Source organism: Coffea eugenioides, chromosome 6 (assembly GCF_003713205.1).
Source record: "Coffea eugenioides isolate CCC68of chromosome 6, Ceug_1.0, whole genome shotgun sequence".
Classification (NCBI taxonomy): Eukaryota; Viridiplantae; Streptophyta; class Magnoliopsida; order Gentianales; family Rubiaceae; genus Coffea; species Coffea eugenioides.
In genome coordinates this window covers 17,021,178-17,036,897 of record NC_040040.1, presented here as the reverse complement: position 1 = coordinate 17,036,897, position 15,720 = coordinate 17,021,178, and the positions used below count along the sequence as shown (strand labels likewise).

General features: G+C 34.6%; 2 protein-coding genes across 5 annotated transcripts; both read right to left on the bottom strand.

Annotated features, from left to right (window-relative positions):
- Positions 1-2,731: 2,731 nt before the first annotated feature.
- LOC113773718 (fatty acid desaturase 4, chloroplastic-like) lies at positions 2,732-3,454 on the bottom strand. The gene has a single exon (XM_027318341.1). The coding sequence runs from the start codon at positions 3,452-3,454 to the stop codon at positions 2,732-2,734; it is 723 nt and encodes a 240-aa protein (XP_027174142.1).
- Positions 3,455-9,614: 6,160 nt separating this feature from the next.
- LOC113773191 (UDP-N-acetylglucosamine transferase subunit ALG14-like) lies at positions 9,615-13,354 on the bottom strand. 4 transcript variants are annotated; one of them, XM_027317767.1, is made up of 7 exons: positions 13,221-13,344; positions 12,904-13,108; positions 12,640-12,779; positions 11,713-11,859; positions 11,542-11,601; positions 11,063-11,266; positions 9,615-10,158 (listed from the first exon to the last, which is right to left on the bottom strand). In XM_027317767.1, exons 2-6 carry the CDS (start codon positions 13,082-13,084, stop codon positions 11,090-11,092), a joined length of 705 nt encoding a protein of 234 aa, XP_027173568.1. In that variant the 5' UTR covers positions 13,085-13,108; positions 13,221-13,344; the 3' UTR covers positions 9,615-10,158; positions 11,063-11,089. The 4 variants fall into 4 exon arrangements, with proteins under 4 accessions (XP_027173568.1, XP_027173569.1, XP_027173570.1 ...); XM_027317768.1 differs by having other exon boundaries at positions 9,615-9,983; positions 12,904-13,347; XM_027317769.1 differs by having other exon boundaries at positions 12,640-12,767; positions 12,904-13,346.
- Positions 13,355-15,720: the final 2,366 nt, after the last annotated feature.

Genomic DNA, 15,720 nt, shown 5'->3' with positions numbered 1-15,720 from the left:
TGAAGCACATAAACATGCGCGCATGGGCAGACACATTACAAATATGCATATTTAAAAATTTTGTCACCTATTTAATTACACGTAGAGAGACATACACTTGTATCTCTTCAAGAACTCAGCAATCTTCCAAGCCCACACACACACTCTCTCCATATAATAAGATGTGCCTCACCACCATCTCTAATGCAAGAACAGAAGCACACATTTACATTTTTCCAAGGACCCAACCAACTTTGATAATTGATACCCACACATATGATAAGAATACATGGCAAAAAATTCCCACCATCTTTCATACACACGCACACGTAAAAACATTTGTATCTAAAATAGACATAGAAAAACAAAATTAAAGATAAAAAAAAAAAGATAATTTTACACGTGCACTTATACATTTGCACATAATTCACAAGCATGCACAAATTTAACTGCTGGAAAAAATCAAAATCCAAAAAAGCAAACGGTAAAGGCAAAAAAAAAAGGCAGAAAAATCCCCAATTATATCAATCATCGAGGCAGCCTTGATAGCATAAACGCAACATCAAACAATTCAGCAATGCAGAACTATGATTACTCATTCCAAACTAAAGAAAACAACAAAAGAATTCGCTAGTTCAAAAAATTTCATATTTCACTCACACGGCCAAAAAAACAATCCAAAAAAATCCCATCTTTCCTCACCCACTCCAACAACAGAGCTCTAATGAATTACTAGCAACAGTAAAAAGTTGAAATTTTGCGAAGTGAAGACCAAAGCATTGTACCTGAAAATGATCGAAAAGACGACGGAAGACCTCACACACAATCATGCACTGAAATTTGGGAGCGATTGATGGTGACAGCAACGAGGAAGGGGAGAGTTTTTCGGGAGAGGACAGAGCGGCTGTCTGCATGCAGAGGAAGTAAGAAGTAAGCATCAGTGGCACTGTTGTGATTATTGGTAGATGGAAGGGCACTGTTGTGATTATAGGCAGATGGAAGGGCACAGTTGGCATGAAAATCTTGTCCGTATGGGAGTTAATGGTAGATGGACCCAGTTGGATTTATACGACCATGACTTCACCGAGTTTCTTAGTAGGATAATGACGGTTGTACGTATTTTTGTTGGCATTTTGTTCTTTTTCAATTTTGCTCTTATTTTATCTTAATTTTTTTAATATTTGTTGGTTTGAATTTGAACCTATTTTGCACTCAATTTTGTTGGATTTCTAAATATTTTCTTTAGTACTCATATTAAAAAGGATAAAATAGTTCGAATGCAATGATTTAAAAAAAAAAAGAAGAAAACATATCAATCTTATCCACATAGCTATAAATTAATTATGAACCTATGCCATTTAAACTTCTCCAACTAATATATTAGAATAATTTTTATATACACTATTAATGTATACACTATCACAGTTGGATGCATGACACATGAACAAATTTTAAATTTCAAATTCAAATTGTATACATGTGTCAGATATCTAATTGTGATAGTGTATACACTGACAGTATATATAAGATTAATCCAATATATTATACACAACTTCATTGTATTCACATTTCTCAATTCTCCATTTCTAGGATTGTCCTAAACAAATAAGATTTTCGGGTTTCAGATTATGAGACTCATGCCTAACTCACACATATAGTGGAATTTTGGGCCAAATTCAGTTCAGCTCAAACTTACAATTAGATATAATTGTATATAATGAATATTAGGGAATTGAAGGAATGTGAGGGAAAGGAAATGAGAAGAATTGGAGAGCTTTAATATTTCTTGTCTGGACTGAATTTTGAGCAAGGAAAGGAAATGAAAATGGTTATTTTTATGACCAGAAACGGATAGCGAAGGAACCAAATTAAATGAAATAATTTAAATTTTCGTTTTTTTAAGTTCTATCTAGTAACTAATGCTTATTGAGGAGGCCTTTATTTAGTAATTAAAATTGAGATCCCAATAATTAGAGTTCCTCTGTTCAAATTTCCCCTGCCCCTTCTCCCTTCTTAATTCCCACCACTTTCCTGCTGACGCTTTTCTTTCCTTTCTTTTCCTTCCCTAAACCAAACAACAAATCTAATTTATTCTTACTTTTCTTTCTATACTTAACCAAAAAAAAAAATAGTGGAAACCACTTTCCTCTGGTGGCATTTCCTCTTCTTTTCTATTGGTAACCTTTTGTAGCCTTTTCATTTGTTTCCCTTCCTTTCCTTCAATGCAAATAGAAACGAGAAGGTTATCACGTTATGTCAATGGACTGTCTAGATTTCTTTTCTTTTTCCTTTGGGAAAATCTCCAATTTAGTCCTCAAACTATTTCACTAAAGCCGATTTGGTCCCTTAATATTTTATCGCATGCATTAAGTCCTTTAACTAAAATTTTTGTGCCAATCGATGACCTATACGGTGTCGCCACCCAAAACATATGTTTCTGTACCCAAACCAACGGCGAGGTAGGGGCTTTTTTGGAAGTAAAAAGTACAATTTTCTACCGAAAGCAAGATACCATTGCAAGGTATTTGATGCAGCTGGAAAAGTTTTTTTTTTTTTCTCGAAAGAAGGCCCCGTGAAGGGGGGTGGGAGGGGGATGGTGTTTCAAGAGAATTGAATTGTGTTTGATTAATTTTTTCTGGTTAATCAATAATTACTTTACAGTGGAGAAGGATCCATCAACAGCAGCCATTTTGCTGTGAGAATGCTTTCATCCAAAGCATGCAGAAAAGAATAAGTAATAAAAAAAATTGAATTATGACTCTGCAATTAGAGATGAGGTATCTGTCTCTTCTGTCCAGCTGGAACTAGGTTCACTCCAGGACCGTGGTCTTACTCCCAGCTTGAAGAACAAGATCATTTCAAGGGCTTCAAAAACCTTGTATGTATCCAAAAGCTCATTCCAAACGCCACTTACGATGCAGTAATTGCTGTCATATAGAGGACGGTGATGAGCTCCGTGCATTGATCTAGATACCAGCACTCCAGCATCTTGCAGTGCCACCACCAATGGGTGAAGCTTGCTCTTTGTACTGTGAGCCCAGGCATGGAACTGCTGGCTAAACATGATGCAACCTAAGCAGACACCAACAAAACCATGCAGCACAGGATCATTGAAGATAAGGTCTATAGGGAGAACTGTGAAACTAACAGCTCGAGCTAGAGTATGCAAGTTGTTAGCAAATTGGCGCCTTGTGATGATCCACGGCCATTTGTGATGGCCTTGAAATGCTTCAATTTGACTACCAAAAACCGGGGTGTTTTCATGGCCGTAGTTATCAATGCCCCAGTGGTAGACTCCAGAGCCAAGGTCTGCCAGCACGTAGCCGACTAGCCCTGCTAAAATGGGCTGTAGCCATATGCCCGAATCAGCTGCACCAGTGACCGACTTGGCTAGAGAAACTAGCACAGTCGTGCATCCACTTGCCACCCATGCATGGTGATACCATTTTGATTTCAAGATTGGATCTTTGAGCATAGAAGTGGTTGTGACTGGGGAGCTCGGTTTCAGTACTGGTGGTGGATCAGTTGATTGCAAGCTTGGGTCATCAAGTGCAATGGTAGTTGTGGCTGGATTTAGTCCTCAAACTCCCGCAGAAAATCTTGCTTCCAGTAGAAAAATCGTATTTTTTACTTTCAAAAAAGCCCCTGCCTCGCCGTTGGTTTGGATACAGAAACATATGTTTTGGGTGGTGACACCGTATAGGTCCTCAATTGGCACAAGAATTTTAGTTAAAGGACTTAATGCATGCGATAAAATATTAAGGGACCAAATCGGCTTTAGTGAAATAGTTCGAGGACTAAATTGGAGATTTTCCCTTTTCCTTTTCATGCGTTCATCAATTATCCTTTCACTTATAGTATTAACTTCCTTGCCACCATTGCAATTGGTGAATTGATTTACATAAAATTTCTTATATTGGTAGTCTTGCATTAAATTACTAGTCAACAGAGGGAGGATAAGAGTTTAAAAAAAATCACTTTGTTGTCTTTTAATTTATCAACTGCTTTAAATTTGAATTTTCTTCATCAATAGTCATTTTTGATCTATCAACACCGAGGTTGATAACTATCATATTTAATATCAATACCAAGGTTAACAACTAAAACTTATAAGATGGTGGGTTACGGGTGCAAATGAGTCGAAATTAATCGAGTAGCTCGAGCTTACTTAGTCAAAATTCGAAATAAAACTTGTGTTGACTAAGTTTGAACTCGAATCAAAACAATTCGACCTACTTGACGAGTCAAGCTCGAATTTAGCATCTAAAGCTTGAAAGCTTATCGAGCTTAATTGATCTCATCGAGCTTCACATATATATACATATATGTATATGTTTTTTTATTTTTATTAATATGAAATGTTTATTTTGCCTCTTATTTAAATTATATAAAATATAAATTTATACTTAATCGAGTTTAATACCAGAGACACACATAGAAATATATATATATATATATATATATATATATAGGTGTATATAAGTATGTATGTGTGTGTGTATCGATATGTAGTTCTTTAAAATAAACTTTCTATATAATCACTTTACTATTAACATTTTCCTACAATGTATTTTTTAAAGTTTTCTTCAAGATAGAATTAAAAACTTCCACAGAGAAAAATGTACTATATATAATTTTATGTGCCATAGTATCTTTTGAAATATGTAAAATAAACTTTCAAATCTTTAACCTTGAAAAAAAAAGTTATGTAATAATTTAATAAATTTGATATCAACAAAATACATATACCTTTTGTTACGCTTGGAGCAAATATTGTAATTTAAAAACATATTTATAGCTTGTAGGTTAATTAACACGTAATTGTTAATTTTTATATTTAAACTTATATTAAACATTATCTTTTGATGATTAGTTTTTCACAAGTGATTTTCAGTTTTTTGTTGATAATGTTTTGTTACACATACCTTTTGTTACGCTTGGAGCAAATATTGTAATTTAAAAACATATTTACAGTTTGTAGGTTAATTAACACCTAATTGTTAATTTTTATATTTAAACTTATATTAAACACTATCTTCTGATGCTTAGTTTTTCACAAGTGATTTTCAGTTTTTTGTTGATAATGTTTTGTCAACATGTTTTGTTAATATCAAATTTATTAAATTCTTACATAACTCATTTTTTATTCTTTAAGGTTAAAGATTTTGAGGTTAATTTTAAATATTGCAAAAGATATTATGGCATATGGGATTATTTATAGCACATTTTTAACTATAAATGGTTTTAATTCTTTCTTAAAAAATACAAAAGTTACATTATAAAGAAATATTATAGAAAGTTTATTTTGAAGAACTATATATATGATACTTTTCATTAATAATGTTTTAGCATAAAGTATGTTAGTTGTAAATATTAAAATTATATTATAACTTTCTTATTAGTTCAATATATTACATATAGAGTTGCTAATTATTAAAGCAAAGTGTACATTTGTTTTGGCTGAAAGGAACAAAGTGTGAGTAATACTAAGAGCAAAACTAAAAGGAACATTTTCACATGTTTTGAGGACCTATTATTTACTAGGGTAAGGGTGCAAAGTGTTTTTTTTTTTTTTTTTTGGTTTTATTCAAGAGGACAAACTGACAAAGTGCGACTACCCGCAAGCTCATGAGAGCAAAATGTTATAACCCAAGTTACAATTTTAATCCGGTGGTGATGCACCTGTTTGGTCCGGTGGTGGTTCAATCCCCTCTGGATTATCCCTGAACCTTCTTAGGTCCAACCCCTCTCATAGTGTAGGATAGATTAGAATATACTATAGTTGTCGTCTCCGAAAAAAAAAGTTAGAATTTTAATCATTTGAAAGCACCATTATTATTATGGGATATAAATTGAGGAAATGATCTCCTAAAATGACCATTGATTTTTCCTTTGTTGTTGCAAGGCCCTAGTATCTTATTTTACAAAGAAAATAAAAAATAGATCATAATTTCTGAACCGAGCAATAATGGTTGAGCTTGGTGTAGTCCAAACTCGATTGACATTGCAAACGAGTCCAAAATTGAGGCCTAAATTCGTGTGATCTCTGATGAATTAAGGCTCAGTCCAATGACTATAGAGTTAGGCAACCTAAGCTGCAGTAGCCCAGCCCTAAAGGAGGTGAAGGCTAACCATATACTGTTAACTATTTATTTTTACTAGGGGAGGAGTGCCCGCGCATCGCGCGGGTGTTTGGTGCCTGTGGTTGAAGAAAGTTTTTTGGTTAGACAAATAATAATACATTGCGAGAATAGTACGTTGCGATAAATAATTAGAAGCAGGTATGATTATAAGACAAACAACATAAGAGTCTTCCAATATTAGAATCAGGAAGTTCCCGAAAACAAATAATTAGATGCAGCAAGTTCCGCAAAGGGTGTACGGACAAATATTTATGATAAGTACAACAACATTAGTAATACCTTCACCAATTTACCATGAACTAATGCTTGGCCCATTATTGGCCAAAACAACCCCCTCTCGCTATGACATCTGCAGATATATAAAATACAACCAAGTTCTAACAGGAATACCAACCATATAATGAATTCAAATTTAAAATGCAAGTCATGGAAAAACCGCCATCAAACTCTCAAAATTACCATATTAGAGTCATGTCTGCAAACAAGAAGTACCATATTGGAGTCAGCTGACTCACAAATCCAATTAATATTGTACCAAGCAACATTTTGCGAACAAAAGTTTATAGTTACCTTGCCCTTCCTCTTTGTGTCCACTTCTGTATCCAAAAGCATAATATCCTCATAGTCGTCATCCATGTCAACATCTATTACTTCAGGAAAAATTACCTACAAAGAATCCATTCACCACCATTAAGACATTTACAACAATATTTAAATAAAATGAATGGAAACCACGGTTGTAAAAATTAAAATTTGCATTAGAAAGCAAAAAAAGCAAGAAAAGGTGCTAAAAATTACTACCAAAGACCAGATGAAATGAAGAGCAACTGTCACCGAACAGAAATCCAGTTAATATGCAATGAATACCACCCTTCCCTTAATAAATTTTCTTTCCTGAGCAGAAAAGAGGCTGAAAAGGAGCTACCAAACCACTTTGATGCAGAAAATGTTTGATCAGTGAAAAATGTCAAAGCAAATAGTTCCATTTCCGCTGCAACATGACTTGAGATAAAATAATTTCTTCATAGCAAACATAGAAAAAACCCTGAACTGCAAAAGTGGTGAACTAAGAACTTCACTGTCTAATAACTGATTAACTCTTGAACTACAAAGGAAAAAGGAAAACCTGAAGTTTATCAATTGTTAAACTTCAGCTGTTGAACCCCATAAATTCGATACTACCAAAAAGCGAAATAACCTAAAGAATGCAGAAGATGACCTTGCACCAACCACACCTTTCATGAACTCCTAATGGCAATCAAAATTATGAAAAAAGTTCCCAGAATCATGAATAAATTAGAGTTCAAACTCACAATCACTATACCCTCCAACATTGCTATGAGTCTGTGATCATACCTTTGAGGCACCATACGAGGCTTCGAAAATTGAAATGGGATTATGCTTATTCAAAGTTCTGCAAAAGTTTCCATTTTCCTAAATTCCTAAAACAATTATTCCCAAGTACCAAGCAGCAGAAATGCAGCTTAAATTCGAAACAAAAATGGGCATCTTTACTCTTTCTTCACCAATTGAAAACCAAAAAAATGCAAATCACATTCGGCAAATTAATTAAAACTCTTACACAGAAAAGAAAAAGGCCGAATACCAATCATGCTAGAATTTGCGATCAATCCAAAGTCTAAAAAGAACAGACAAATGATTGGTAATTTCAGAGTAGAGTTCATACACCAGTGGCTCATCTAGCTAACAGAAGTCGGACCTAAGCAATTGAATCCAAGAAGAGGAAACGTCATAGCAGGTCACTGTAAAGGGAGGCGACGGGAAACTGAAGCTGAAAGGGGGTAACGGACCTACGTTCGTGGGGCATAAATGCAGATTAAAAGATGAGGAAGTGGGTTCCGACCAAACCATTAACAGCCATACCGGTTAGGCAACCATTGGAACGTTTCAGGTACCGGACAATTTCAACGACACCCCCTCCCACATAGAAGCAACGTTTACTTGTCCGTTTAGAGGAATAATTGGGCCTAAGGGGTATTTCGGTAATTACATCAACACACAAGCATATATGGGATGTACAACAGGCAAAAATGGTTGCACACTCATTACATATTCCATCAATACTCAGATGGCTCATCAATGAGAACTTTAAATGTATTAAAATAGGGTCATTTCAGTAAACATATCCAAATACATGCTTTGTGAAGTTGCACCTAAAGCTGTTAGGCTAATACACAATATTTAACATTCCCAAAAAGCCCCCACCCATGCGGTTGAAATTCAACCTACTCTTTGACCAAAAACTCAATCTTATATAGTATAAGGATTCGCTTTCTCAGTTGATCAAATGTTAAATTCTGATTTTGAATAATCAATTTTTTTTAAATGACAATTGCACTTCATTTTTTATTAATGACACTTTTTTAATCATATATTCTAATAAATAATAATTATATGATAAAAATGATAATGAGAGTATCATTAACAAAAAGTGGAGTGCTATTACCTTTTTTTTTTTTGTAACGTTCTCATTTGCAAAATCCAAAATCTATCAAAGGGTAACTTTTTTAGATAGCTGATTATTGTATGTAATTACTTTCCAAAATTGACATTTACAAAATCTACACCAAAAGAGAGCAAGGCATATATCCATATTATAGCAAAGTTAGCACTTAATAATTTGTCACTTTTAGGACCTCCTCCTAACTTTACCTTTAACAATATATCCAATAGATGGGAAAAAGAAAACAGTGCCATATTTATCTATAACTTCTACATTTTTATATAATATATTTCAAATCCATAATTACTAATAAGTTTCAATTCTTAAAAACTCTGTAAATAACTCTTACATGTTCCCATGTAATAATTGGTTAAATAACTCTTGACCTGGTTGCCATAGTTAATAATTGAGTTAAATGACATTTACCTCCCCTAAATTTTGGCAAAATTATCATATGGACTTATAATTTGACCAAATCATAGTCAAAATCTTTAGAAATTAGAATAGCAGACCGTGTATCAAGTATCCCATTTGCATCTGAGGAATTCTAATTAGATTATTTACATACATGTTTAAAAGTTCCCAAGTACCTTATGCAATTTGAGTTCCTGATGTCTACTTCCTTAGGGTTTGGAAAAATTACAGGTACGTCCAAGTGATAGTCCCAAACATTTATCAAAGAACCCCTTTTGAATAATCAATAGATCTTAACCAATTAAGTTGGCGTAATGAATCAAAATTCTAGTCAAATTTTCAAAATGGCCATGAATCCCTAATTCACTTATCCTACCATATTCTGTCATCTCCTTATAGCATACTCTTTACCTTAAGCATTTAACATTCTCCTGAAGAGTAAATGTAGGAAGAAGCACAGGACATCCCAATGTCTTGAATTTAACTAGCACCTTGATGACTAAGTTTTCAGCTCCACCACTACAAGATTTACTGTTTTCAGTTCTATAAATATTTTACAGCACCACATATATTAATCAACATTCTCTGCCACCCTTTCAATACTGAAAATGATATATGCTGCGTGTCAAAGTTCTATTATAAATCCTTTAAAAACTCCTGAGCATCAAATTCAACAAATAACTGATGAGAGAAGAGTCAATAGCTGTGTCAAATAAAATTTTTACCGCACTATAATCAGCACAAAGAGCCCCCTTCTTCTCGAAAAATCACCAGTTTTGCCCAGAGTGGTATACATGTCTACAACCTATTTCTATTTTCCATGCTCACATTGCCTTTTCCTCCACCTCTTACAATGTTATACCAAATTAAGATGCTTTGGTATATAAAGCAGTTGTAGAAAGAAGAACTAAGGGCTAAAAAGTATACGTCAGTGTACTTGCTGTCCGTTGATGGAACCCCAAGGTAGTTGCTGTCAACTTCCCCTGCCACATTAAGTAATATTCACCATTGAGTACAAAGAACAGCTAACACTGAGCTAATTTTTTTCTCCCTGCAAATTGTACATTTTATCATAGAACCATCTCCATCAAATACACGGTAAGTCAAGTCATCCTCCCAGATGATTGGCGTGCAAGTCATAGCCCAAGTTTCATGAAACTGAATTTCAGAAAAAAGAAATGCATTAGACCACGAGTGATGAGCATTCTTATCAATTTGCTGATGAATTCCAGAACAAGTGTGGCCCAGAAAGAAATTAAATAACAAGATGGAAAAGGATATGGGGAGGGAGCCATTCAGGATATCTCTTCAAATCAGAAAAAGTTTGAACTTAAACTTCAAATTAACCGCCCCTCCCCCCCAAAAAAAAAAACTCCTGAACCCAGAAAAATTTAAAAAGAGGCAAAATAATCGCATTAGATTAATTATAACTGATAATGGACCATCTTATGCAACTTTTTCATCAATTTATTGCGCTTGTGACCAGGAAAACTTGGCTTTGTTCATGCATTAAGTCCTAAAATAAGTTAAGAAGATTGAATCAAGACGCTAGTCATGTTCTACCAAAAATGGAAATGAAATTAGTCAAAAAGGCAGTTTCGCTCTGACTAACCTGCAGAGTATAGCATATATAATTACACGGCTAGTTTTATAAAGCATCATTCAGGACTAGTTTAACAATTTTCCAGTCTATATACATTATGTTTCGATGCTACAACGTCAGAACCATCAAATATAAAACTGTGCAGTTTGTCATTCTTTCTGTTGGGTGGTGAGTTAGAATCTGGATAGTATCTAATCAAACATTGTAGACAAGCATCTCCATGCAATAATCACATAGTAAAATGTGCTTTGAGATAGAACTTAATTTCTACGCTAATGTTAACATGCTATTCCTTTGTGGTGTGAAAACATTTCTAAATAATTAGCCAATGCTGACTAATTTTCATAGATTGCACCCAAAGACAACCATGGTTTCTTAAAATTAAAGAGACACCTATCAGAAGGGCTACTATAAACCACACATATATGACAATAACTTGAAATTTATACATTGAAGTACCTTTGAACAGCTGCAAAAATGAATGAGTTACATAAGACGCCCAACATAATGAGCTCGATGATATTTTGATTTTAGTTGTGGCCACTGCACAAATAACTGATTAGCCATGCGTAGTTTGTAAAGAAGCAGTGCGCTTAAAGAAAGCCTCCTCACTCTTGCAATGCTTTCAACATAGAATATATATGACCATCTAATTCCAAGAATCTGAAAGTAACATAGAACATAATTAAAGCAGACTCCATCAACAATCAAAGCAGTCAAAGTTAAGTGGAAAATGTAGAGATAGAGAGACTTAAATCCTTAACCACCTTCTGAGTTTGCAACTCTGCGCCATCATATTAGTAAATTAACAAGAGGAAGCTACTGACCTATAACTGTATTGTTGTACTAGTAAATTAACAAGAGGAACCTAATGATCTATTAAGAAGTTGGAAAAGAACATTGAGGTATGGCACACTTGCAGATGAAGGACATAAAACCTTGAAGATGAAAGCAATTGCGCAAAGAGGTATACAAGTTCCAGGTCCATTGCACAAAATCTGCAGAGTACAAATAACAGAACCAACAAAGCAAAAGGGTAAGAGGAGAAAAAGCCAGGACTTGACCAGTAGTTTATAGAGAGAGTGTCGTGTATAAGGTATATGAAATACCACATGAGGTCTGATCTTTATCATTAGCCACAATGCATGAGCCAAAGCAATTAAGGTGGTTCCAACAGAGGTTATATATGATTGACCGACCTCTCGGCTTCGGTATATCTGCATGAATTTAGCAGATCCAACCTCTTCAACTCCTCCCTAAAACAAGAGAAAGCAGTTAAGAATGCCTTCGTTGGTTCTTCTTCTACTAGACAGCCTAAGTAGGGGAAGAAATCTCCATAGCACATAAACAAACTAAAAGGACCCATCAAAAGCAGCCCAACTCTCAGGCACAAACTTAATGTGTTCATTAAATGAAGAACATATGTTGGATGTTTCATCCCATGAAGACACAAGAATTAACAGAAACATGTAATTTTCTCTTATTAACTACCGAATCTAAACTAAGCACACTAGAAAGTGTTGTATATCAAAAGCTGGATGTAGATAGATTTGACCCAACTGCTAAGAAACAGGAACAAAGATAGTGCATTTGGACCTTTGAGACAAACAGAGTTTTCAAGGCTATAAGAAAATCATTTTAAAACAAAGCAACCTGCATGTATAGTTGCAATTCTTGTGGAAACCAAACCTTTATACTTGGATTTTGGAGTAAGGAGGTTGATTCTGATGACTAACTGTTAAATACTGAAAAGAGGCTGTCACTTATCACATGAATGATCCAAACAGATGTTTATATGTCCAATCCGTTCCTTTTCATAAGCTTTACTGGATCACTGATGTAAAATTAATGATTCATCCGATTATCTTTTGTCAATAACAATAGAAGAATAATTCTCTAAGCTAATAAATAGTTCAATCTAATATAGATCAATACAACGATTCACATCCTAGATTAGTTGTCCACAGAATACAGTCCTACTAATAAAGATAAATTCAGTAATCAAGAGCTCAACAGCACAAAACGGAACAAAATACCTCATTGAGCCAAGAGTTTTCAAGAACTTGTGCCTTTTGAAGGCTCATGTTATCAGTCGCAGCAGCAATATAATACCTAGGCGTAAAACTATTTTTCTGAAGCACGTTCAACAAATTAATCATCTCTGCTGTATGACCACCTACCATTACAAATTCATTGCAAGAAAAAAATATATAAACAAACCCATTAATAAAAATGGAAAAATCAACAAAACCCACAATCCAAAACTCAAAAATAGATCAAATAATAAAGGATATGCATACCCGAACCCAGAACAATGAGGGTGCTGAGGGGCTTTTGCCGTGACGAGGCACTACGAGGTTGGCTGCTCCGATGTATAATGTATAAAACCCGGATCAAGATCAAGGTAATAAACCCAATAATTGATAAAAGTACTAAGCTTGAAGGTGTGATTGAGAGACAATGATTGTTGCTATTCTCCATAGTTACCGTTTACCCTACATCACACTGAAATTAGCTAAAGAATCAGCTAATAAAACTAGGGGAAATTTGTTTAATTGGAAAATAACAGATCAAGTAGGTTGAGCAGGGTTGACGAGAGAATTGTCAGGATAGCTACCCAGAGACGAGGTGGCGGGTGGAATTGAGGCGAAAGGTCAAGTGAGTGCAAGTCTAAAAGGAATTTTTCACTCTCCATATTTCCTTAATTTTATTTTTCTGTAATTGCAAACTGTAACCTTGGACCATCACTAATTCACGTGCTGGCCCCCTCAACTATCAATTGCAGTATTTTATTCCCTTACAAATTTATGATTCATTTTCCCTGAGCAAATGCTGAAGCCTTGCTGACTTAAAACAGAGGAAAATTAAAGGGTTCTCCTAGGTTACTATGGATAAGGTAAAACGACAAGTTGCAGAGAGGAACAGGAGGGGAAGAGAGGGAAAAAGAAATGAAATAGTCCGGTTGGCAGCTTCAACTCTGTGAACCACAGGATGGAATTTGACGAGGGAGTGTGAAGAGAAGATGAGGGAGGAAGGGGAAAAGGAAGATCCCGTAAACGGTGGTGGCGAGTGGGTGCTGAAAACAGGGAACCAAAATGAGAAGGAAGGGAAGCGAACAGATTATGTCGAGGGAAGTAGGGAACGTCTTAGCTTCAGACTTTCAGCAGCTGTGGTGGAGTGGTGCCTAACTTCATCTGAAATGACATTATCGCCCATATATTTCGCACAAAATAATGGTGAAACTGGACGAAGTGTTACTGTTCATTTGGGACTTGCCCAGGTTTTAGGTGTTATTAAATTGTCAGCATTTCTTTAATGAGACCAGTACCTATTGATTTACTTTAACGGAAGCATTAGGTTGTGTTTGGATTGCATTTTTCATCATTTTTCATGAAAAAATTACTGTAGCGATTTGATATATGTAAGGGAAAAAGGTGATAGGAAAATGTGATCACAGAAAACGATAATATTTTTTGACGAAAACAAGCAATCCAAACAAGGCCTTAGTATTCAACATACATACACTGGGACAGTTTTAGGGATAAAATTATATTGAAACTCAAGTCTATGTGAATTGCTATTTTGAAGAATTTTTGTAAAAAAAAAAAAAATTATATCGTAATAATTTGACATATATGAGATGAAAAGATGATTGAAAACATACTCACGAAAAACATAAAAAAAAAAAAAAAATTTCTGCAGAAAATAAGCTGCAACTAATCAAACTGTAAGCTAGTTGATGGGATTCAGTGCAAAAGCAAAACTGACGTATATGATAAACTCCAGGATGATTCAGTAAATATTTCAAGTTAATACATTCAAGAATATGCTATTACAAGGGCACTAAATGCTAATGGAAAGACTGGTAAAGTTATTAAGTTTCATAATAAGAGTGGAAACATATACTTAGATAGATATAATTGGATCCATCGATATAAATAAACAGAAATATACAGAAAACCCACGCCTACAAATTGGTAAATTGGAAACCCCAAGGGAGCCGGGGGAGGATGAGTGGGCGGCACAAGAGGTGGGTATTTTGTAACAAACGACCAGAAAATTAAACTTATAACCACATCGATTTGAATAAGCATGATGAAAAGGCAGGAAATCCAACTCCACAAACTAACAGCCAATTACTAAGGGGCCGCTTGGTTTAGGGGTTTTGGTACTTGAAATTACAATAATTCCAATACTGCGCGCTTGGTTCAGTGTAATGGGAATTGAAATATTGAAACCATGTCTTAAAATTTAGCTATTTATGATTCCCGACCAAACTGGGAGGAATTAACCAAAACTCTCATTAGTGGGTCTTCTATCCATCATTACATTTCCTTTTTCAATTCCAAAGCAAGAGCCAAGCGCCCCCTTAGTCTTTTGGTGGCTTGATTTCGAAGCTTTAATCTGCTTCGTCAAATGTAACCTTCTTGTTTATTTGTTGTCAAAAATTTCATCTAATAAAATAGGTTAATGGTACGTAAACCGCTCCAATGATTTATGGTCCAATCTAATGGTGAATGTACGATGAAAGTACAAAAAACAATGGATCAAGTGGCCGAAATTTATACAAAGGACAGTCTAACTCTTAGGAAATAGTACGCATCCAATCATAGCAAGTCATTGAAGCAAGTAAACAGCGGCCTATGTCTTGTAAAGATTGTTTGAATTTTACCGAAGTGAATGAGTAAGTTGTTTGACATTGAACGATATAAATGAACAACCGAACCTAACAACCAAAATTAAGGCTCAGTTTATTAGTTAATAAAATATTGGCGAAAAGAAGAGCACAGGCATTTGAACTCAACAAATAGCCCTATAGATTCCAAATAAGATGTGTAAAGGACCAATTTCAAGTTACTCTTCTGTGACTCACTTACCTCTCCAATTAGCAGCAAGAATAAAACAATATATTTTTGAATGACTTAACGGCTAAAAAGAAGCAAGAAAATACCTATTATTCAATTGGTGCTAGATAGATTTGTCTGAATTTGTTGCCTTCTCTAATAACAACAAAAATTCATTCAGATACTTACAAAATAAATGAAAAAGCATAAATCGAATATTCTTTTTTGATGAAGGGAAGAAAATTAAAAGAAACCAGTTTTTAGGTTAACTAT